Source organism: Salvelinus namaycush, chromosome 18 (assembly GCF_016432855.1).
Source record: "Salvelinus namaycush isolate Seneca chromosome 18, SaNama_1.0, whole genome shotgun sequence".
NCBI lineage: Eukaryota > Metazoa > Chordata > Actinopteri > Salmoniformes > Salmonidae > Salvelinus > Salvelinus namaycush.
This window is the reverse complement of record NC_052324.1, coordinates 14024191-14048138: the sequence shown is the minus strand read 5'-3', so window position 1 is coordinate 14048138 and position 23948 is coordinate 14024191. Positions and strand designations below refer to the sequence as shown.

General features: G+C 40.8%; 1 protein-coding gene across 2 annotated transcripts; it reads right to left on the bottom strand.

Annotated features, from left to right (window-relative positions):
• Positions 1 to 222: 222 nt before the first annotated feature.
• LOC120063107 (lysosome membrane protein 2-like) lies at positions 223 to 23732 on the bottom strand. Of its 2 annotated transcripts, XM_039013276.1 has the most exons (13): positions 22974 to 23730; positions 16317 to 16474; positions 15811 to 15958; positions 14642 to 14836; positions 13295 to 13386; positions 12829 to 12948; positions 12357 to 12535; positions 11023 to 11141; positions 8469 to 8542; positions 8294 to 8345; positions 7922 to 8074; positions 7048 to 7095; positions 223 to 4310 (listed from the first exon to the last, which is right to left on the bottom strand). In XM_039013276.1, the coding sequence occupies exons 1-13, from the start codon at positions 23094 to 23096 to the stop codon at positions 4173 to 4175; spliced, it is 1599 nt and encodes a 532-aa protein (XP_038869204.1). In that variant the 5' UTR covers positions 23097 to 23730; the 3' UTR covers positions 223 to 4172. The 2 variants fall into 2 exon arrangements, with proteins under 2 accessions (XP_038869204.1, XP_038869205.1); XM_039013277.1 differs by lacking the exon at positions 7048 to 7095 and having other exon boundaries at positions 22974 to 23732.
• Positions 23733 to 23948: the final 216 nt, after the last annotated feature.

Below are 23948 nucleotides of genomic sequence, written 5' to 3'. Positions count from 1 at the left end.
ATAAAAGCCTTTGACACTTATGAAATGCTTGTGATTATACTTCAGTATGCCATAGTAACATCTGACAAAAATATCTAAAGACACTGAAGCAGCAAACTTTGTGGAAATTAATATTTGTGTCATTCTCAAAACTTTTGGCCATGACTGTACAGTCTTAATTAAAAGTAAAAACAGTATTTAATGGTAATGTTGGTATCGTGTTAAAAGCAAAACACAGCCATCAACTGTATTCTTTGCTACTTTATTTTTTTGGCAAATACACTAAAAATGTTTACAAAAGCATTGTATAAACATTTGTGCAGTGTAAATTATCAAAACTAAAACTAATGTATATTACATGTGAAATCGTTTTTCACCCAACATGAGACGATTGTCATTTTCAGCAGCAAAAAAACATTTAACTCAGAAGTAACATTAAAATGTCTGTTAGATGGTGACTGAGACCTTTAGAAACGTACACAAAATGAAATGTGAAAAAAAATACAGTTGCTACACTGCTTAACTAAATTGGTTACTTGAAAGCAAATTAAGGAAATAAAGGATGGTATGGCATTACCGTTATTTTTCCATGAAGGAGGGCTTCATTCATCTATGGGTTAGATTGCTTGTACACGACCCTTGTACCCATCCAGGCACTAAGGCAATCTGCTTGTACACATCCAGGCACTAAGGCAATCTCCCTCCACATGCATACACATTATCAGCCTTCCAATTAAATCACTCCCGTTTGACAAAACAGTACATTGGCTGTACAAAAATGTCTACATAAGCTTATCATCCCACACACACGACCATCTAGGAATTCTCTCTAAGAACATTTGTGAGACATAAAAATTCAATGATCAACTGAAATGTGCTCGATGTCCCCCAGTTGAATATTACTAAACAGAAAAAAAATAAAGGAAATGAAAACGGAACCACAAAAAAAAAACATACAAATTCAGAAAAACAAAGACAACATTGAACATATGGATACATAAATTGTGTCAGATTAAAAAAACATTTAATAAAATGTATTTTTTACATAACATTATATTGTTGTGTCAATACATAAAACGTATTTTTTTCTCCCGCACATTAGAGCGGCATTTGTGCATAACAAGCAATACATATCGCCCCAGTCTCTTGATTATAACAATAGTTATGGAATTCTAAAAACCTTTTTTTTTTTGTCTTGTTGGGAAAAGACAACTCAAACACTGTTGTAAATACACTGCAATTGGATCCTGGCACTGTTTTAAATGGCTTGCATCTGAAATGGCACCCTATTCCCTAAACCGTGCAGTGCTTTTGACCAGAGCCCTTTGGGCCCTGGTCTAAAATAGTGCAGTTGAAAAGGTATATGGGGCAATTACTATTAGGTAGGCGGTGGCACAACCGTTATCTCGGAGGAGAGTAGACACAAGCTAGAACAGATCCATGTAGGTTATCTTTGGTCACGCACAGAGGAGCGAATGGACATGAATGATTGGGTACAAAGGTGAATGGGACTAGTCAGTCAGACAGTGTCTCAGGTGTGTGTGTGTGTGTGTGTGTGTGTGTGTGTGTGTGTGTGTGTGCGCGCATGCGCACTGTTAAGCATACAACACACACATGGCTCTGGTTTGAGGTCTTATATGTTCAAGTCAAAAAAGGATAGTATGATATACTGTGATGATACAGCCATACTTGCACAATGCAATAATTGCCTGCAAGTACAGTAGGTTTCAAACTGAAAAGAAGGCCTATTGTGAATTGGTTCTTGATATATAATCATGATATATAAAATCAGGACCAGTTTATCATAGTACATCCCCAAAGCCATGTCTGACAGACGTTCTTACTGGCACAACCAAACAAACTAATACTTCATAATACTAAACAAACTAATACCTTCATTTGTTTACTAGAGTATCCATCTAGACCTCCAGAAATAGTTTCCCGTTTTAACAACCCAAACCATCATCACCCACAGAAACATTCTCAATATGGACAATTCTTCAGCCACTTTAAGGTCTGCCACAATGACAACTGAGATCAAGTCCTCATCAGTTAACCGAAGTGGGGTTAAAAACCATGATAATTGATGTTACAATTTTGCTATCTATAGTTATCTGCTAATTCCAGTAAATGACAGCAAGCTTTGGGCATTGTATCCTATGCTCAAATATTCTTAAACATTTAAGGAGTTCACAGACCAGACTTAACAATTCAGAAGAGTTGATACCAGTTTCTGTTGGAACAACCCTAAACAGAATATGAGCATGGATGGTTTCTCCACTGAAAAATACAAGCCCATAGGTTATGGTAATTAATTGCAGCAATAATAGATAAAGAAAGAATTAATTCTATCTGCCGAAAAGCAAGTAACAAAGGCAAAGTGTCCATCTAGAATTACACCTCAGGAACCAATGAAAAACAACCCTGGGTCAAACCACTGAAATACACAGAAGGACCATTGCATTTTACATAACCCCAAAAAATACAGGGCAAGTTCTTTTTTTGGAAAGTGCAGGAATCACATTTTGAAGTTGACCGTATTATGGACTTAGTATATTTTTTCCAGAAGCGACTGCCAAAAGCCTTGACACGACACAGAGACCAACGACAGCAACAAAAAACACAACACATCAAAACATACAGTAAGACAAATAGTGATTCAAGTGTCATGTTTGTCTGAATACCTGAAGCTCCTTGGCTAGCCAGTTGACTATGTTCGACATAACATGCACAGCAGAAGCAGGGCCTGACTGTTAATTCTAGAATTTAAAAATGTTCTCTTTACAGGGCACCCATCGTCTTCAAATCAAATCGTATACAAGCCCATTTGGCGCATAATACAACAAATATTGTATTATAGTGAAACTCCTACTTACGAGCCCTTTCCCAACAACGCAGTGTTAAAAAACAAAATGGTAAATATAATACGTATAATATGCTTCTAGCAGGGTACAGTCTATGTGAAGACCTGTTACCTTAGGAGGACTGTATTAGCAATCCAAATTGTGCTTATTCTAAGTATCAGTGCAGACACACAATGTGGGTCGACACTGTTGTTAAAATGAAAAAGTGTTTTAGGCACACCTTTGACTACTTGCTGGATTAGGTCAGAGGTAGCCTATAATTTCCCCATTACGTATGTACAACTAAGATATCCAGCTTTTTACCGTATCCACATGAAGAATCAACACACTGAACAATTGTAAGGCAGAAAGTAGGTTCAAGTCTCCCTTGTAATGTCGGTTTTTCTTCCATTTGGAATATTAGATGAAAGTTTATGGTATATCTACTTCGGCGATTGGTACAATCCCCTAACACCACATAATGGGAAAAGCAGCTATCTACTAATGCCTTATCTTCTGAGGACTTTGCCATGTCTTCAAAATGTTTCAAAAAATTCCAATATGTAAACAAAAAAAAAAGCAAAATCTCTCAGTTGTCATACTACACAGTGCCTGCATCAAGAAAAAGTAACCCATAGTCATCAAAACAGGACACTACAGTGTAAGACATGCACACACAGTCACAAATTCTGATGACAACTTGGGTATGTGAACTGACTGATTTCTCAGGAAAATGCTCAACATAATATGAATAGTTTGGCTCAGTCCCAAAGGATATGGTAAGTACAGTTTTGTTAGCAAACCCACATTCTGAGTTGCTGAAAACTCAGTTACAGGGATGGAGGGAATACTACTAGTCATACTATTTAACTTAAGGAGCAAAGGTTTTAAACTGTTGGCTTGTTTTGGAGGTAACCTCACAAACACCGTTACAAAGAAATGTTAAAGGACCTTCTGGTCTTCATTGTTCAGGTAAATACTACAGTCAGTCAGTGCTCTTTGAGCCCTGTTGGAAGGCTGATAGTGGTTGCTCAGTGGTTGTTAATCATTGACTAATATTCTACTTCAAAGTGCAGAAAATACTCACAAAACCTATTGTCCTGGCTGAGATAACTAGTGTTTTCGTCATGAACCCAGCGGTGAGCTCGACAGAAAAAAGACAAGTGACATTAGTAGTAGACCGGAGATGTTGTTTTGCACTATGGCAGGAAGAAAGGCCATGCTCAGCAGGAGAGTAGGACAGTCCCCAAAAGTGAAAACCCCTGTCCGCACTGCAAAACCCTGCCTTGGTTATAATACCACGCCCAGGCTGCTCCGCCTGCCCCTTCCCTCCGCACACTGCAGCCTCCATCAACACTTCTGAGCCTCCACAGGAGACATGGCGATGTAGGAGCCGTTCCTCATTGGCTGGTTGGTGTGGTTGTTTTCTGATGGTTCAACCTCTGGTTTGTCGCTGACTTGAGTGTAGGCAGTTTCGTCTTTTGCCGTCTGAAGAGGGAAAAACATTTTGTAAAGGTCAAAAGAATCCCATCATGAAAACAACAACCAGCTATATACTTATAACTAAATTTGAAATATTGTACACATGTTAATTAAATGTTTAATGCAATGTTATAGAATAAACTAATTGTGGCTATATAATGAATTAATGTCACTGTACAAAACCACCAAATCCAAAATACTTTTCAACTTAAAGAACAAATATAATATGAAGCAGGAATGAGATAGATGTACACTGAACCAAAATATAAATGCAACATGTAAAGTGTTGGTCCCATGTTTCATGAGCTGAAATAAAATATCCCAGAAATGTTCCATACGCACTAAAAGCTTACTTCTCTCAAATTTTGTGCTCAAATTTGTTTACATCCCTGTTAGTGAGCATTTCTCCTTTGCCAAGATAATCCATCCACCTGACAGGTGTGGCATATCAAGAAGCTGATTAAACAGCATCATCATTACACAGGTGCAGCTTGTGCTGGGGACAATAAAAGGCAGCTCTAAAATGTGCAGTTTTGTCATGCTACACAATGCCACAGATGTCTGAAGTTTTGAGGGAGCGTGCAATTGGCATGCTGACTGCAGGAATGTCCACCAGAGCTGTTGCCAGAGAAATGAATGTACATTTTTCTATCATAAACCACCTCCGTCATTTCAGAGAATTTGGCAGTATGTCCAACCAGCCTCACAAGCGCAGACCATGTGTATGACGTTGTGTGGGTGAGCGGTTTGCTGATGTCAACGTTGTGAACAGAGTGGCCCATAGTGGGGTTATGGTACAGGCAAGCATAAGCTATGGACAACGAACACAACTGCATGTAATCGATGGCAATTTGAATGCACAGCGATACCATGATGAGATCCTGAGGCCCATTGTGGTGCCATTCAGCCGCCTCCATCACCTCATGTTTCAGCATGATAATGCACGGCCCCATGTCGCAAGGATCTGTACACAATTCCTGGAAACTAAATCGGTCACAGTCCTTCCATGGCCACCATACATGTCAACTTGGCACAGCCATTGAAGAGGAGTGGGACAACATTCCACAGGCCTCAATTAACAGCCTGAGCAACTCTATGCGAAGGAGATGTGTCGCGCTGCATGAAACAAAATGGTGGTCACACCAGACACTGACTGGTTTTCTGATCCACGCCCCTAACTTTTATTATTTTTTAAGTACTCTGATCAACAGATGCATCTGTATTCCCAATCATGTGAAATCCATATTAGGGACTTATGAATTTATTTCAATTGACTGATTTCCTTATATGAACTGTAACTTTTTGAAATTAAAAGTAGAAAGTAAAATCTTTGAAATTGTTGCATGTTGCATTTATATTTTTGTTCAGTGTATGCATATATACTTAACAAAAATATAAATGCAAAAAAAAAAAAAAACATTTCTGGGATATTTTTTTCAGCTCATGAAAAATGGGACCAACACTTTACATGTTGCGTTTATATTTTTGTTCAGTACATACACATAAATATATACACACAAGTATGTGGACACCCCCTCAAATTTGTGGATTCAGTTAAGTCAGCCACAACCGTTGCTGACAGGTGTATAAAATTGAGCACACAGCCATGCAAACCTCCATAGGCAAACATTAGCACTAGAATGGGCTAACTGAAGAGCTCAGTGACTTTCAATGTGGCACCGTCATAGGATGCCACCTTTCCAACAAGTCAGTTCGTCAAATTTCTGCCCTGCTAGAGCTGCCCCGGTCAACTGTAAGTGCTGTTATTGTGAAGTGGAAACGTAGCGCACAAAAATAGTCTGTCCTCGATTGCAACACTCACTACAGAGTTTCAAACTGCCTCTGGAAGCAACATCAGCACAATAACTGTTAGTCGGGAGCTTCATGAAATTAGTTTCCATGGCCGAGCAGCCGCACACAAGCCTAAGACCACCATGAGCAATGCCAAGCGTCGGCTGGAGAGGTGTAAAGCTCGCCGCCATTGGACTCTGGAGCAGAGGAAACACGTTCTCTGGAGTGATGGAATCACGCTTCACCATCTGGCCGTCCAACGGACGAATCTGGGTTCGGCAGATGCCAGGAAAACACTAGCTGCCCCATTGCATAGTGCCAACTGTAAAGTTTGATGGAGGAGGAATAATGGTCTGGGGCTGTTTTTCAGGGTTCGGGCTAGGCCCCTTAGTTCCAGTGAAGGGAAATCTTGATGCTACAATGACATTCTAGACAATTCTGTGCTTCCAACTTTGTGGTAACAGTTTGGGGAAGGCCCTTTCCTGTTTCAGCATGACATTGCCACCGTGAACAAAGCGAGGTCCATACAGAAATGGTTTGTCGAGATCGGTGTGGAATAACTTGACTGGCCTGCAGAGCCCTGACCTCAACCCCATTGAACACCTTTGGGATGAATTGGAACGCCGACTGTGAGCCAGGCCTAATCACCCAAAATCAGTGCCCGACCTCACTAATGCTCTCGTGGCTGAATGGAAGCAAGTGTCCACAGCAATGTTCCAACATCTAGTGGAAAGACCTCCCAGAAGAATGGAGGCTGTTTTATGGCAGCAAAGGGGGGGACCAACTCCATATTAATGCCCATGATTTTGTAATGAGATGTTTGACGAGCAGGTGTCCACATACTTTTGGCCGTGTATATATAATCCCTAAAGATAATTGAAAATTATAAGCAACAAGCAAGAATTGCTAACAGCTCAAAGAAAATAGCAAACGAAGCAAAATGAAGACTTACAGTAAAAGAATGAAAAGCTTCAGTAAAATCAATACGTTTTACTTCATTCTAAAACAGAAAGGAAAAAAGGGGGGGGGGTACAGAAATGCTTTATCATAATATGTTAACTATACAGTTCTTTACAATAGCTGTATTTGATAAAACAGGCTTTATCTGAACACTTTAAAATACCAATTCTCTGTCTGTGATGTGAACTCCTACTTTGTTTCTCAACATGAACATGCCGGCAGGCCTATATCTGTTTTGTTGAACCATGTGGGGAAGATACTAAGCTAACTCTTATCTAACTGAGTTATGACTGATGGGTGGGGAATGGGGTCATGCACAAGGGGTCAGAACAACTAACCAAGACAAATACAGATAAGTGTTGAAAGTACACTGGCTAACCTACAGGATTACTAGAGTTCAGTGCCTGTACGTCACTGTAGACTGTCTGCCAACGAGGAATTGCTCAATTCAGATATATACTTCCTGTTCTGACCTCAGTGGTTTCAATTGTTAGAAAGGCCAGCCGGAATAACATTTCATACAGACATTACAGGAGGTAGGACTTGATGACCATGTGAGTTTTATCATGTAAGTAGTTGGAGGTTACCCTCAGTCACCAGACCAGTGATGTTAATATAGAAGTATAAATGGTCTATAAACAGATAAACATTGAATACAGTCAAAGCTAACATAAAACCTTTGTTGTGACATTGCACCACTATAGACTAATAACCACTTATGAAATCCTTCACCACAACTGACATTGTGAGTGAAGTGCCCAATTGTAAATTAAATGTACAATTTACACTATATTTCAGAGAAGCTAATGAATATTCTTGTTTGGGGTGTCCTGGGAGTAAGTGCAGGGGTAGAGGGGAGGTCTTACCTTCTTCTGGCGAGACCTGCAGACCAGGAGGACGAAGACTACGAGCAGGATGACGCCCATGCCCACAATGAGCAGAGGGAAGTTGGACACCAGGGTCACGATGAGCAGCAGGGTCCTCATCTGGGTAGCAGAGTCATCGTCGATAGTGGCCGTCTGGGGGAGGTCACTAAGGTTATCAACCCCTCTTTACTATTTCATTAACTGGTGTTATTTAACTGTAAACCAGTTATTAACTAGTCTTAATAATATACCAGTAATAAAGGATTTTCTCTGGCAAAATTTAGAAACTTCATTTGACATTTCTAGGCTGCACGTGAGGCTGACTGAATTTCACAAAATAATGGAGAGAGGGAGGGAGGAGATATGTCTTACCTCATTGACAAACATGATAGGGAAAATTGTAACGTTTAGATGTTTGGTTTTGCTGAGGAAGAGAAAATGTAATGAGGACTCAAGGTTCAACAAGGGGCCTTCTCATCCTTCATACGAATTGAGTTTGAAAAGATCAGGCTTCAAAGTGTGTAAAACTGTTCTGGTCTTTACTTACGGAAAGCCTGGAACTCTGTTCAAAATTATATTGAGCTGGGCTCTCTTGCAGGCACGGATGGGGACCCCAGTGGTCTAGAAATACAAAATAAAATAAAATATTTTTAAAAATGCAGTTAAATCTTGTCCTTTCCGATATGGAGACAGCTAATTTTAATAATCCACTGGTACTTCATAAAACACACAAATACAAAATGTCACAAAGCTATTAAATACGGTCTATTTATAATCAGATTGAGACTATGTAAACAGTATACACTCAGTGGGCAGTTTATTAGGTACACCACCCCGTTCATGAAAATGGTTCGCTCCTACACAGTGAGTCATACGGCCGTGGTTTGCTATATAAAGCAGGCAAACAGGCATTCAGTTACTGTTTCGATTGAACGTTAGAATGGGCAAAACGAGTAACCTAAGCGACTTTGAGCGTGGTATGATCGTCGGTGCCAGGTGCGCCAATTCCAGTATCTCAGAAACGGACGGCCTCTGGGGATTTTCACACACGACAGTGTCTAGGGTTTACAGAGAATGGTGAAACAAGCAAAACACATCCAGTCAGCAGCAGTGCTGTGTGCGAAAACTAGAGGTCGACCGATTATGATTTTTCAACGCCGATACCGGTTATTGGAGGACCAAAAAAAGCCGATACCGATTAATCAGACGATTTTTTATTTTTATTTGTAATAATGACAATTACAACAATACTGAATGAACACTTATTTTAACTTAATATAATACATCAATAAAATCAATTTAGCCTCAAATAAATAATGAAACATGTTCAATTTGGTTTAAATAATGCAAAAACAAAGTGTTGGAGAAGAAAGTGACACATATTGCATGTAAGAAAGCTAACGTTTAAGTTCCTTGCTCAGAACATGAGAACATATGAAAGCTGGTGGTTCCTTTTAACATGAGTCTTCAATAATCCCGGGTAAGAAGTTTTAGGTTATAGTTATTATAGGAATTATAGGACTATTTCTCTCTATACCATTTGTATTTCATTAACCTTTGACTATTGGATGTTCTTATAGGCACTTTAGTATTGCCTGTGTAACAGTATAGCTTCCGTCCCTCTCCTCGCTCCTACCTGGGCTCGAACCAGGAACACAACGACAACAGCCACCCTCGAAGCAGAGTTACCCATCGCTCCACAAAAGCCGCAGCCCTTGCAGAGCAAGGGGAACAACTACTCCAAGTCTCAGAGCGAGTGACGTTTGAAACGCTATTAGCGCGCACCCCGCTACCTAGCTAGCCATTTCACATCGGTTACACCAGCCTCATCTCGGGAGTTGATAGGCTTGAAGTCATAAACAGCAGAGCTGCTGGCAAAACGCACGAAAGTGCTGTTCAAATGAATGCTTACGAGCCTGCTGGTGCCTACTATCGCTCAGTCAGACTGATCTATCAAATCATAGACTTAATTATAACATAATAACACACAGAAATACGAGCCTTGGGTCATTAATATGGTCGAATCCGGAAACTATCATCTCGAAAACAAGACGTTTTTTCTTTCAGTGAAGTACGGAACCGTTCCGTATTTTATCTAACGGGTGGCATCCATAAGTCTAAATATTCCTGTTACATTGCACAACCTTCAATGTTATGTCATAATTACGTAAAATTCTGGCAAATTAGGCGGCCCAAGCAGGTTAAAAAATATATACTTCTGTGTATTGATTTGAAGAAAGGCTTGATGTTTATGGTTAGGTACACATTGGAGCAACAATACGCACCGCATCGATTATATGCCACGCAGGACACGCTAGATAAACTAGTAATATCATCAACCATGTGTAGTTAACTAGTGATTATGATTGATTGATTGTTTTTTATAAGATAAGTTTAATGCTAGCTAGCAACTTACCTTGGCTTTCTGCATTCGCGTAACGGGCAGGCTCCTCGTGTAATCAGGTGATTAAAGAGTTGGACTAGTTAACTGTAAGGTTGCAAGATTGAATCCCCCGAGCTGACAAGGTAAAAAACTGTCGTTCTGCCCGACACCAAATCGGTGTCCAAAAATACAGATTTCCGATTGTTATGAAAACTTGAAATCGGCCATTCTGATTAATCGGTCGACCTCTAGCGAAAACAGCTTGTTGATGAGCGAGGTCGAAGGAGAATGGCAAGAATCGTGTAAACTAACAGGCCGGTCAAACAGGAACACAAATCCCAGTTCCTGTTGTGTTATGTTGATGGCAGAGTCAGATTTGGCGTAAGCTGCGTGCGTCCATGGCCCCATCCTGCCTAGTGTCAACGGTACAGGCTGCTGGAGTTGGTGTGGGGAGTGTTTTCCTGGCACATGTTCGGTCCCTTGATACCAATTGAGCAAAGTTTGAACGCCACAGTGCATCTGAACATTGTTGCTGACCAGGTGCATCCCTTCATGGCTAAAGAGGGGTCCGACCTGATACTAGATGGTGTACCTAATAAACTGGCCACCGAGTTCAGGGTCCATAACAAATCCCACATATTGGCCTTATGACATACATGTACGTACGTACGTACACATACATACATGCATACATGTTAGATAAAATGTTTGTTCATACCGGATTAAGATCAAGGTAGGTCTCATGCTCCTCCTTGTTGGGGCTCAGTCCTTCAACAGCATTAATGTACATGGCATCGGCCTGATAGAAGTGAGGAAATGACACCACGATAGGGGCACCTATGGACAAGAGGAAGGAGATGGGGGTGAAACATGATTTAAAGGCCCAGTGCAGTCAAACATTTTCTGTGTTTTATATACATCTCCACTCTGAGGTTGGAATAATACTATGAAATTGTGAAAATTATGATAATGCCCTTTAGTGTAAGAGCTGTTTGAAAAGAGCACCTGAAATTTCAGCCTGTTTTTGTTGGATGGAGTTGCCTGGTGACATCACCAGTTGCTAAATTTGTTAACAGACCAATAAGAAAGAGAGTTCCAAACCTCTCTACCAATAACAGCACTTTTTTTCTTCTCCCCACTCAGACCACTACCAGACGGTCCTAGCAAAATTCTTGCTCGAGAAATTGCTCTTTTCCAAGAAGCTATGTGTTTCTTTTTTTACCATTTTAATTTAAAACAAATCACAGTTAGGTACTTAATTGTTACCCAGAAATGATTTGATATTGAGAAATGGCTGCATTGGACCTTAAAGAGACAAAAATAAAACACAAGCAACCAATATGATCAACTAACCTATATCCTTATCCTGGACTGCCATCAGGGAGGATTAAGCAAAACAAAGTCAAATGTTTGAATATTGATGGTCTAAAAAAAGGAAATATCATGGACAGATGTGAGAGATTTCTAATGTGTGCTATCTGGTATTATAACCCACGCACAGAGACAGCGGAACAGATAGCAAAAATGTGTGTAGAGTTCCTCCTTGCCATTGGAAAGGCAGCCCATACCGGACAGCCATAACAGCATCCAGACTGTTGAACTTTCTCTGCTGCACCACACCGTGAAAACGCATGTTTCTTAACACACATACAGTACAGGACTTAAAAATACATCTACTCCCCCCACGAGAATGAAGGGTTACAGTAGTGCATTTATATGCCATGCGTTTGTACATGGATTGTTTTACGAGAGGAAACCATTTAGAGATAAGCCTTATCCTAGCCCTCAAGTCCACAGCTATGCAGGCAATTCAAGTGTTTTATAGCCCTCACCCAGAGTTAATCATTCACCATCTACACCATTGTAAAATCTGGATAGTCAAACATGGGAATTTCTGATGTTTACTGCAGCTGGAAGCGCAGCTAGAACTGGACTGACTAGGGTTATCTAAACAATAGGTTATGTTGTTAGTCAAATCAAACAGTGGGTAAGTGGGGCGCATGCTTTGTTATGCAAACCAGGGTTGCAACAGGGTGACGAACCGTCACGTACCTTCTCGGCAAACACTGACTTTAAGCACCCCGGTGCCAAGGCAGTCCCCAGCTGGCACACAGAAGCCGGCGTTGGTAGGGTTCTCCTTAGGACTCTGCAGGACATCTCGTGGAGGGGCGAAGCGGTAGGCTGGGATGCCCTTCACCTCCACGTCCTCAACATAACCCAGATGGATAGACCTAGAACACAGGGAGAAGTGGGAATAAGGATATGGGGACACGACGTGTAGTAGGACTTTCTCATATCGAAATTATGGCAGGATTTTGAAACTCTTCATTCAGTTCTACATGTCATTTCCAGAGAAGAGTGTGAGGTCGCGGTTTATCAGTCTGATAGGGATAAGAGTCCGTTGTTTTCCAAGAATTCCTGGCTGTCACCTAAACCACTGCCCCGCTTTGTACTTGCTACTTTGACTGTAAACAAATCATAGACTACCGATAATACAAGATTTGGAGATATGACTGTGACGTACCTGCAGAGGTCAGCAGCGAAGATGTACAACAGCTCTTTCCTGGACAACAGAGGGTGGAACACACTGCCATCCGTGCCGTTTATCATGTTGCTCTGGTTAGAGGACCACCACGACATTTCACTGTTGATAGGGGAAAGGTAGGGGAAATGTTAGACATCAAGAGGACGCATTCGTCTACATAAGGTTATTCTAACATAACGGAACCAAATATTGATTCCATTTAAACTGCCTGGAAGCCATTAAACATAACATTTTGCAATCTGCTCTGTCATGACAGGGAGCAACTGGGAATAACCTTGGACTTTGAATACTTGAATTGGACAGATACCAAGTCATCCCCGTTCAATGAGTAAACCCAATGGCCGGGGCAAGGACCAAAAAGCAAAATGATGACATGAGAAACTTTCTTGTTATCCATTAATCACAACAACATGACGGTAGAAAAACAGAGGAAAAGGGTCCCTACGTCAGCCCGTTCCATGTGTCTATTCTGCCATATTCCATGTAGTCCCGTTCGCCAGTCAGGAACACAAACTCTCCTTCGTCAGTTCCATTTTTCTGGGAGGACAGAGAGAGCAACAATAGTTCAGTGAGAGTGACATATCAAAACAAATACATCCAACAAACAAGGGAACAGCGGACAGGTACAGAATTAGAAACAGACAAACAAGCTTTAATAAGCAGAGTTAAATTTAGAACATCTTCCTTTATTGACGTTAAGTGAATTGAGAAGTCATTTCTGTGTTTAAAGTGGCTGGTTGTCGTTGTTGGAAATGTACTGACGGGGAATATTGTGCTCTAGAGGCTCAAATAAAAATGCCACTGTATTACTGTAGCCTGCCTATCCAGTTCAGTTTTCTCTTTCTCATAATACAGTTTTATAGGGAGTAGGTTTGGGCGATATACCGTTTATACTGTATACTGGGGTATTTCTAAATATGCTTTTCAATACCATTTTAAAAAACGGGAGCGGGGGGGTTGTGTGCTACGCCACTGCTTATAACTAGAATTATAACTATAAGAAATCTAAGATGTGTCAAATAAAATATATCCAGCTCAGGGCTCCAGTTTTGCATTTGGTTTGCTAACTTGCTAGCTAAGTGGCTAGATGTCAAGATCAAGCTTCTTGGTTACAGCAGAGGCATTCAATCCCGTCCTGGATCAAGATCCCCATTGCCTAAATTGTTTTGTGTGCACTTCCAGTAATACCCCGGTATGGTACAGAAACGATATGACAGTATGAAAATATGGATAGCGCCCAACCCTAATGGGCAACATTAAGACTCCGTAAGAGTGCCAAACGAACAATAAAAAGTCCCTTCCAGATAAACGCTTTGACAGTTGAGATTTGAAAGTTTAGGTACAGGTAAAATTCTACCCACTGTCTACTTCTTTCTGGGATTTTCCAAATAATGCACTGAACTTGTTTATTAAATCAGACTGTTTGCTTTTTATTGCGTGAGGCAGAATAGCAGACACAAGTCTCCAAAGCAGACATGAGTCTCCCAGAAAAAGAGGAACTAAGCAAGCTTCCTCAGCATATTGTCATTTTCACTCTCATCATGTGATGACATCACAATACCTCATCCCCGTCTCTCAATCACTACCAACCTCCGCCTGGTCCGATGACTAAAGGTTTTATCGAGCAATGTCACAACTTCTATTAAAATCACAATTTCAAGACCGGCCATTAGCTAAGGCTATAACTTTAGTGAATGACTATTAACAAGGACCAGCTCTGACGTATAATCTGAGTGAGCATATGGCTTATTACAGTATTTCAAGGTTTTTACTGAATAAAAACAGTGCTTACCTTCCACATCAGTCCAAACATCTCGTCCACCTCTGGCTTCATGGCATGGATTTTGGAGAGCAGGGGGTCCTTGAAGCCCCATAGCACCTCGTGAACGGTGCGGGTCATGAAGATTTCCACACCGATGGAGTTCATCCACATGGAGACGAAGGTGCGCAGCAGGAAAGAGTAGGAGTTCAGCTCGTTCATCACCGCCTGTCCAGGGAGAAAACAGAGAGCGAGAGGGGGTTAGAGATCATAGGCACTATGCAACACAATCATCAGCAACATTTCTAAGTCCATAGCTTTTGTTGCCATCTGGTCTGGTCCTTGTCATTGGAAATTGCATTAAGTCCACAAAAGTGTCTGTGATAAAGTAACAAGCTTATAGGAACAAGTCACCAAGATGTCATAATACGGCGTTTAGCAAAATGCTTGGAAAGTCTACTGGAATGATTCAGTAAAGCAGGGTTATCAAACATATTTCATGGAGGGCCGAGTGTCTGCTGGTTTTTGTTTTTTCCTTTAAATTAAGCCCTACACATCCTGGTGAGGGAGTTCCTTTCTAATTAGTGACCTTAATTAACCAATTAAGTACAGGGGAGGAGAGAAAACCCGCAAGCACTCCGCCCTCAGTGGAATGAGTTTGATACTTCTGCAGTAAAGGAATGTCAGTACATTGTTATATTGAAACTCTTGAAAGGTTAAAGTTGACCAAAACAGAACAGTTGTGGAATGATTCCCACCCTCATGTTTCTATGTATTCTTAGAAAGGCGCTGCACCATAGTTTATAATAATGATTAGGTGGGTGCTTACATTTGTCCTATTTCACATACGTACAAGTGTGAATTATACACGTGTGAATTGAAAATGTGTTTTTTGCATATCCCACTCCCCCCTTGAAGACCCTCTCGGAGAGTGGGGTCATGGCCAGGGATCAGCCATTATTGAATGCGTCCCCGGAGCCTTGCTCAATGGCACACCGGCAGATTTGTTTTACCAAGTTGGCTTGGGATTCGAACCAGCGACCTTTCAGTTACTGACCCAATGCTCCTAACCGCTAGTCCATCTGCAGCCCAACACACTGTATTGCGGATATCCCATGTCAGCTAAGATAAAGTGCATATGTGAAGACTACAAGTATGTAGAGGTAACAAGCAGAGACCGAGAGACACACACACTAACTCACCACAGCTGGGATGTTGACTGTCCTCAGAATGTCGACCTCTGGATTACCCCGGGACTTCTCTGGGACGAAGACAAAGGTTTTGGGGTTCAGGGCATACACCTTGGTTCCGTTTTCGAGGAAAGTTACATTTTCCCTGGGTCTGTATTCCCTGTTATGGAAAGGTGTGGGTAGAAAGGTTGTCATTCCAAACAAATATCCCCCCCCCCATGTCAAAAAAGTCCATGAGCAGGATCAGCAGCATGGACTAACATTCAGTCCATATGACTTTCCCAAGACCTGCATCCCCAGCTTCCCATGATCAAACAAACAGATCCTAAAACAAATACATAGTGGCCCGAATCTTAACTTGAGATATACACACGAAACACTAATATTATCAAAAACCTTTCATTGGCATCGATATAGGAGTTCCACTGACGTCTGAATTACGAGTGTTGATCTCAAGCCCTTTGTGAACTGAGGCCATCTCATTTGAAAGGAGAGCAGTTAGTGTGTTGTCAACCTACCTGTAAGTGTAAGGTCCAATCTGGGTGACAGCTGCCTTGCCCCCTGCTAAGAACACTTCAGGGTTGGTCACGTTGAAGAAGTAATACTCCATGTAGACTGGAGGAGGCGGGTTCTTCCACGACTCAAATACTCGGCTCGCCTCAGTCAAGGTCAATTCCTACAAAAAAAAGAGAGCAAAATACAGTTAATGATGGAGGACAGACCAAAACAACAGTGATATCTCCAAGCATAATTTGTTTACGGTAGTACATTCCGGAGAGATAGAAAGCTATTTAGCCTAAAAGGCTATTTAAAACCATTTCATTCATTTCTAAACTAAGGATATTTCAAGCAATTACATTTTTGATTGCGGCAGCATCATCCACCAACAATCCTTTTCAGGTTATGCCAGGAGAGAGCACACACTGCAATTAATGTAGTGTACACTCTATGCCAGCACACCAAAACAGGGTAAGGGGGAAAGGTCCTTCACAGCTGAATAACTGTCAGTACAAGCAGAAAACCTGAGTGAAAACTGCCCAGGGGGAGTCTCTGTCGACTTCAGCAGGATGAGAAAGATATTTGCATTTTGCTCAGGACAATCTTCAAAAAGCCTAAATTAACACCAACCATAGTGGCAGCATGACAGTTTTAATAAACAATATGGACTAGCATCACTGTCCTATTAGTCATCATCTGAATACAGGAAAGTGGTTAAAGTTAGCCATCATGCCTGGACTAGAAAAGACAGTAGCTTCAACAAGGTAATTCAACTGTAATTAAAACTGACGCAGTGACATTCAACACTTTGAATGAATGAAGCGTGTTGAAACATGGTTGTCAAATCTAAAGAGCAAATTACTGTTAAGCCGTCTGTTGATCCATAAAATACTGGTAAGTATAGGGCCTACCGTATATGAGAAATCGGTATTACTAACTTCAAGTGAGAAATGTCTCACTTCCCCCATCCTTTACGTAAGGGGTTCCTGATTGCTTTCTCTATCCTCTGAGTAAAGCGAGGATGTACTTGAGAAAGGCCTTTACCATTCACACAGCTCACTCAGCTGAAGTCTCAGAGAAGCTCAGCGAAGCTCGGTGATTGAAAGAGGATGTTTATTTTAAGGTGCGGCCCAACAGGGGTGCACAAACTCTTGTTTCCTGTCAAGACTTTAGTGCAACCAACAATGGAGGTGCATACTCCCTATGGAGTCTTAAATGATAGGACAGTATTTTGGCTCATACACACACATTCTGAGAGAAACACTCTATACAACTGGGCCAAAGGTCAGAACTCCCTAGCTAGAGCATTGAACTGGGAGGCTTACTCCTCAGGGGCAAAACAGAAGCCTATTGCGTCACTTAGATTCCAGTCAGTTTTAAAACATGATCATAACTTCGAGCGGGCATATTGCGGCAGTGAAATAGGCTAGTTTCCAGCACAAGTCATGTAAACAGGGTTCTAATAAAAAGTTAGGAGCACAACGAGGGATGCACGATATATCGGTGAACATATCGGAATCGGCTGATATTAGCTAAAAATGCCAACATTGGTATCGGCCCGACGTCTAGTTTAACGGCGATGTTAAAAACCGATGTCAAAGCAACCGTGCATTCCTATATAACGTAGGTACATGACGTAATGACGCCGCGTAAAATGTTGCGCTACACGTGCAACACAGCATTCTTAACCGAGCCCACAATGTCTGCTGTGTGGATCATCCAATCGAGCAATCATTTGAAAGAGTAAGAAAATTTCAGCGAGACAACTCAAAGGCGAAATCCATTAATGCCAAGATAATGGAATTCATTGCCCTTGACAATCAACCGTTCTCTGTCGTGGGTGATGTTGGCTTTTGCCGACTGGTCACGCACCGGTACACACTACCAAGTGCGCTATTTTTCAGCTGTTGCCCTGTTGCCCAGAAGTGATGCTTGAGATTTAAACCAACGAGTTCAATCTTGGTTTCATCAGACCAGAGAATCTTGTTTCTCGTGGTCTGAGAGTCCTTTGGGTGCCTTTTGGCAAACTCCAAGCGGGCTGTCATGTGCCTTTTACTGAGGAGTGGTTTCCCGCATGGCCACTGTACCATATATGCCTGATTGGTGGTGTGCTGCAGAGCTGGTTGTCCTTCCATTTCCACAGAGGAACTCTGGACCATCGGGTTCTTGGTCACCTCCCTGACCAAGGCTCTTCTCCCCCCGATTGCTCAGTTTGGCCGGGCGGCCAGGTCTAGGAAGTCTTGGTGGTTCCAAACTTCTTCCATTTAAGAATGATGGAGGCCACTGTGTTCTGGTGACCTTCAATGCTGGAGAATTTTTTTGGTACCCTTCCCCAGATCTGTGCCTTGACACAATCCTGTCTCGGAGCTCTACGGACAATTCCTTCGAACTCATGGCTTGGTTTTTCCTCTGACATGCACTGTCAACTGTGGGACCTTATATAGACAGGTGTGTGCCTTTCTAAATCATGTCCAATCAATTGAATTTACCACAGGTGGACTCCAATGAAGTTGTATAAACATCTCAAAGATGATCCATGCAAACAGGTTGCACCCAAGCTCAATTTCAAATCTCATAGCGAAGAGTCTGAATACATACGTAAATAAGTATTTGCAAAAGAATCTTAAAATCGGTTTTCGCTTAGTCATTGTGGGGTATTGTGTGTAGACTGATGAGGGGGAAAACGATTTAACCCATTTTAGTATAAGGCTGTAACGTAACAAAATGTGTAAAAGGTCAAGGAGTCTGAATACTTCATGAATGCACTGCATATTTGGTCTATATAAATTAGCAACTTTTTAAGCAAACGTTGTGCTCTAGAAACTAATATTTAACTTTGTAATGACATTTGTTTATTATAAAAAGCTAAAATGTTGATACAAAAACAGGTCATTGAAATTAAAGTCATTTGTGGAATATCACGTTTCTACACTGTGTAAAAGAGCACCCTATTGAGATGCATTACATTGACAATTCTACACTTTGACGTTAAGAGGGTAAAGTTAGTGACGACATGAGCTCAGTCATTCATTCATTGGTATTGTCATTAATCTTCTAAAGAAACTATCACTTTTGCTTTCTTTCTGTGCCCCCAAATGTCCAGATATACTGGTAAAGTAACCAGGTTGTTAGCTACAAAAGCTAGCCAATGAGGTAACATTACTGAACAAGGTGTAAACAAATGCCCGTGAGTGGTTTTGAAGATCCCTTTTGAGGTCTAGGGAAGACAATTAAAAAAAACATATTTTGGAGGGTATTGTTTCCCTTTAAATTTCAATTGCACACCTCAAGAGACTGGTGTTTGGCTGGCAGTGTTTCTGTACTGCATGCGCAATAGCAGAGTTTGCAAAACAAAAGACGACCCGATTGATACAAATATTTATGATATCATATCATTCAAAAAGGTAAGCCTACTTTGAAATTAACATTTCATTTGTTATGTTTTATGAGAAAGCCTTTAGAAATGACTGTTTCAGCATTGCTGACTGGCTACACAAAGTGGTTGACAGAGGCATTCCCATGCCATTATGTCATCAGAAAGTTACAAGAAATACAAAATCACTAATGCATTCTTTAAAATCTAGGCTTTTGACTGAACAAATCTGCACTCACGTTTTTTTTTCTCTAGGGCTCTCGGAAACAACTACACAGTGAAGCTTATCATTACAAAAATTATTATCTGGGGGATTTTTTCCCTGGTCGCACTGGTACTCACAAAATAAAACATCTGGGAGCATATGCAACCAACATGGTCGCACTTTAGAGCCTTGAATGTGAATCAACTCAAATTAAATAATCAATGCTGTACAGCAAATTATGAATGCTATAGAGTCAAATATCGCTTCGCATTAAAGAAAAAATATCAGAGTTATTTTGGAACAAGCAACAAAAAGCCTATTTGATACTTTGAAGACATTTCCTTTTATTTTACAAGATCATATGAGTCACCTGAATGGTGTGAATTTAAAAGTAAAGCCAAAGTAAGCTAGCTATTCCAATGCTGTGTGTTGGACTGAATGTGTTTAAAGCCAAACACTGTTTGCATACAGGATATGAGAGAGTGAGGGAAACACCAACACGTGATTCAGAGTCATCAGCATTGTTCTACCAAGTTTCCAAATTTCGCAATCAGTGAAGTTTGTTCTGTTTTCTACATTAAATTGAATACCTTTCAAACAGATACAAATCAAGAGACAGTTTCTGTGTATACAACATTTGAACTAAAACCAAGGTCTAGATTAGAAGATTTCCTGTGTTTACCAACCTTGAAAAAGGAAGGCCACCTAAAGGCTTCCACAGACATCATCTACATCATTTATCTCTTAGAAATGCTTAAAACCTTGATCTCACAAGCAAGCAGGGACAGAGGGTTGTGGTTTATCAATCTTATCATAAATCAAACTCACTATGTGCATGTAGCTGGTGGGTGGGTCACATGATGAGTGGTAAGGACATGAAAGCATAACAACTGTTAGGGTCACTCAAAAATAAATGAATAAACGTATGCCAAAATATACTGTGGTTTGATAACTGTTCAAGATAATAAGAAATTACATTCAGTGCCATAATTTTCTCTGGTTTTCCCATCTATGAATTATGAAAGAAACCTGTTTGAATTAAAGTAAACAGGTTTGTCACCCATTAATTTGTTGTGAAGGTTTTTTACTCTACCCTCCAAAATATAGTTTGAGGGGCAGAGGGTTTCTTCCTGGAAGAGCAGTCCTCTAGACCTAGATCAGGCCAGGGCTGAAACAAAAAGCTTACAGATGACTGCTGTCTGACCAAAAAATATCCTGCCTCCAGGCCAAAGGAGTCCGTCAGATTCCTTACATGAATGTAACACTCCTCTCATCCACGCCCTTTCACCAGAAGTCCTCTAGGTAGGATACTGGAAAGTTGTTCTAAAAGTGCACCATGACATGAAACATCAGATCAGTTTTAGAAGTGGTACAGTTGCGGATGGACATAAATTCTTTATTTATCATTTATCTTCTCAGTCACCGGCAATGTCCACATAAGATTCGGCACTTTATTGAACGTAAAGCGACCGGTAGGCTGATATTTGTTAATTTTTTGTTTGTTTCATTTCATGATGTTATGTATTCTAGGTCTAGGATGACACTACCATATCCAAAATAAACCCAGACGCGAATTTAACAGCAGCAATTAAACTGTGGCAGGGAACCTTGGGCTGTTTGTGTCTGCATACTCTCACTGTCAGTTTGACATTTCTGCTGAGGTTCGCAGTTTCAGGAAAATAAATTGAACCTGTTCAGATCTCTAGGACACTTTTGGGGGGGATTCTTTTATAGTGTGGTATTCAACCTTGTCAGCAAAGACGGGGAAGAATGAAATGCAAAGTATTCCAAAAGGGAGCTGGACTCCGATCCTTCACGATCTCTCTCCCTTCCCCCCACCCATGCGCACGCACACACCTGCCTACCCTCCTCTGACAAAATTCCTACCCTACTACAACCCCTGACTGATAAACCCAATAAACCACTTGGAAAGCTCATATAACTTTAAATCCCAAATCAATTATATTGTGAGACACACGTAAATAAGATGAATACACTGCAGTTGAAGGTGCAGCAGTTCTAATTAAAATAATCTGTATCGTGTATAATAACTTGACTGAGTATGATTTTTTTAAATTATTTATATTGGGTTTATTGTACTGATGGAATAAAGCAGGTTGCTTGCTCTGAGAGCACCCATCCATGGTGATGGTTTTACCACCACGCACTGTGACATGAGCATATCCCGCATTGTAAATCTGCCAGAGATTCCATCCATAGGCTACTACAATACACTGAGTTAACATGCAGAGCTGTTCAAGAGGTTAGAATCAATGTTGCGGATTTATGAATGATACAATGTTGCGGTCCTACCACAAAAAAACATCACTGGTTGGTGGTAAAAAAATGCAGCACAAATTGGCGACCTTGGAATGCATGGTATGTTGCACTGACCCATGTTGGGTGGGCAAATGACTGGAGATGCGGATTGAGTGAACTCAATGCTGTAGCTAGCTAGCAAACATCACATTTAAAGCTCCAGCCTGGTCTCAGACTAGACGTAACATAGTAAACCGGGACACTGAAATTAGTATGCTGTGTTACATTTGGTATGGTTACATAAAACAGAAGGTATAACGTCAATGTCTAGCAACCCAAAGGTTGCGTGTTCGCATCTTATCACGAACAACTTTGCTACTACTTACTACTTTTTAGCTACTTTGCAACTACTTGGCATGGGAGTTAACCCATCCCCTAACCCTTTAACCTAACTCCTAAACCCTAACCTAGTTAACCACCTTGCCACCTAGCTAACATTAGTACAACAAATTAGAATTTGTAACATACACATGTTTGCAAATTCGCAACATGTACGAATTGCAATCTAACATATTGTACGAATTGCAATCCGTAACATATTATACAAATTGTAATTCATAACATATCACACGAAATAATGTTAGTAAACCTGCATTTATGGGAGTCTATGTTACGTCTACTCCTGGGTCCAGGTTGAAAACTAGTAACGACAAGGGATGGGAAATGTGACTCACCGTCTGCTGTTCCGTGCAAAGACAACAGACGTTAACAAGTTAAAGCCACCAGACAACAAAAAAACTATAAAATGCATGTTTGAAGTGGGAAAAAGTTAAAACTCACCTTTTTAAGCCGATTGTAAATCATTGTTTGGAAGACTTGAGCCACGACCAATGCGATGCCCACTATCAGTAGATGGGCGCAGAGAATCCCAGTAGCGTAAATTGCACATGATCTCCGAGTCATGATGCTGGCCAGCTATCAAACTAGCTAATTTGGCAAATTTGAAATTACTTATAACACTAACGATAATACTGACTGTAGGTTCTGATCTTTATTTTGACTTTCTTTCCTCAAAGATAGCTGCTACTTCTCACTTTGCCTCATACTCACTACAGACAACACTTGAAACGAATATAAAATGTCTCGTTGATATGTAGCTATCTACTCGCAAACTGTCTTCGATAATAAGAAATACTGGTACTTAGTGCTGTCAAAAAATACTGTTATTCTGCCCATACAGTCGGTGCCTAACGGAAATCGACTGTGTTGTTCTGAGGCAGCGGGAGAAATAGCAGCTCGCAGTGCAGAGGACGGGCGGAAGACCTCCACTCCCTCCTTAGCAGATTCAAATTAACTCGAACAAGGCGTCGTTTTGGTCTCTGGTGGGTGTGTTAAAATCAATGACTGGATATGATGTTAAATGTAGCGTGCTTTCCGTGTGGCTGAGGTCAGGGTTTTACTTTAACGCACCATAATAAGACGGCACAAACTAAAACACGTTCGATGTTTGCCGTTGATTTTCTCTACATAGTTAGCTAATGATTTGTATTTGGATACGTTCAACCAAGCAACGATTTGAAAGTAAACTTAAGTTTCTGACAATTTTATACCAATTCACTTTCATATGAAACTGCAAGTAACATTATGAAGTAGTGAGGCTAACAACGTGAATGTGCTGAATGGAGCTTGTGAATGAATTGGCATCGCATGCTCATTCACATATCACCCTAGGATTGCTGCTAGCTAACTTTATAAACTGAGTGAGTGTAACCTAGGCCTACTACTGCCACTGCTTAGCAGGGTGGCATATACTAT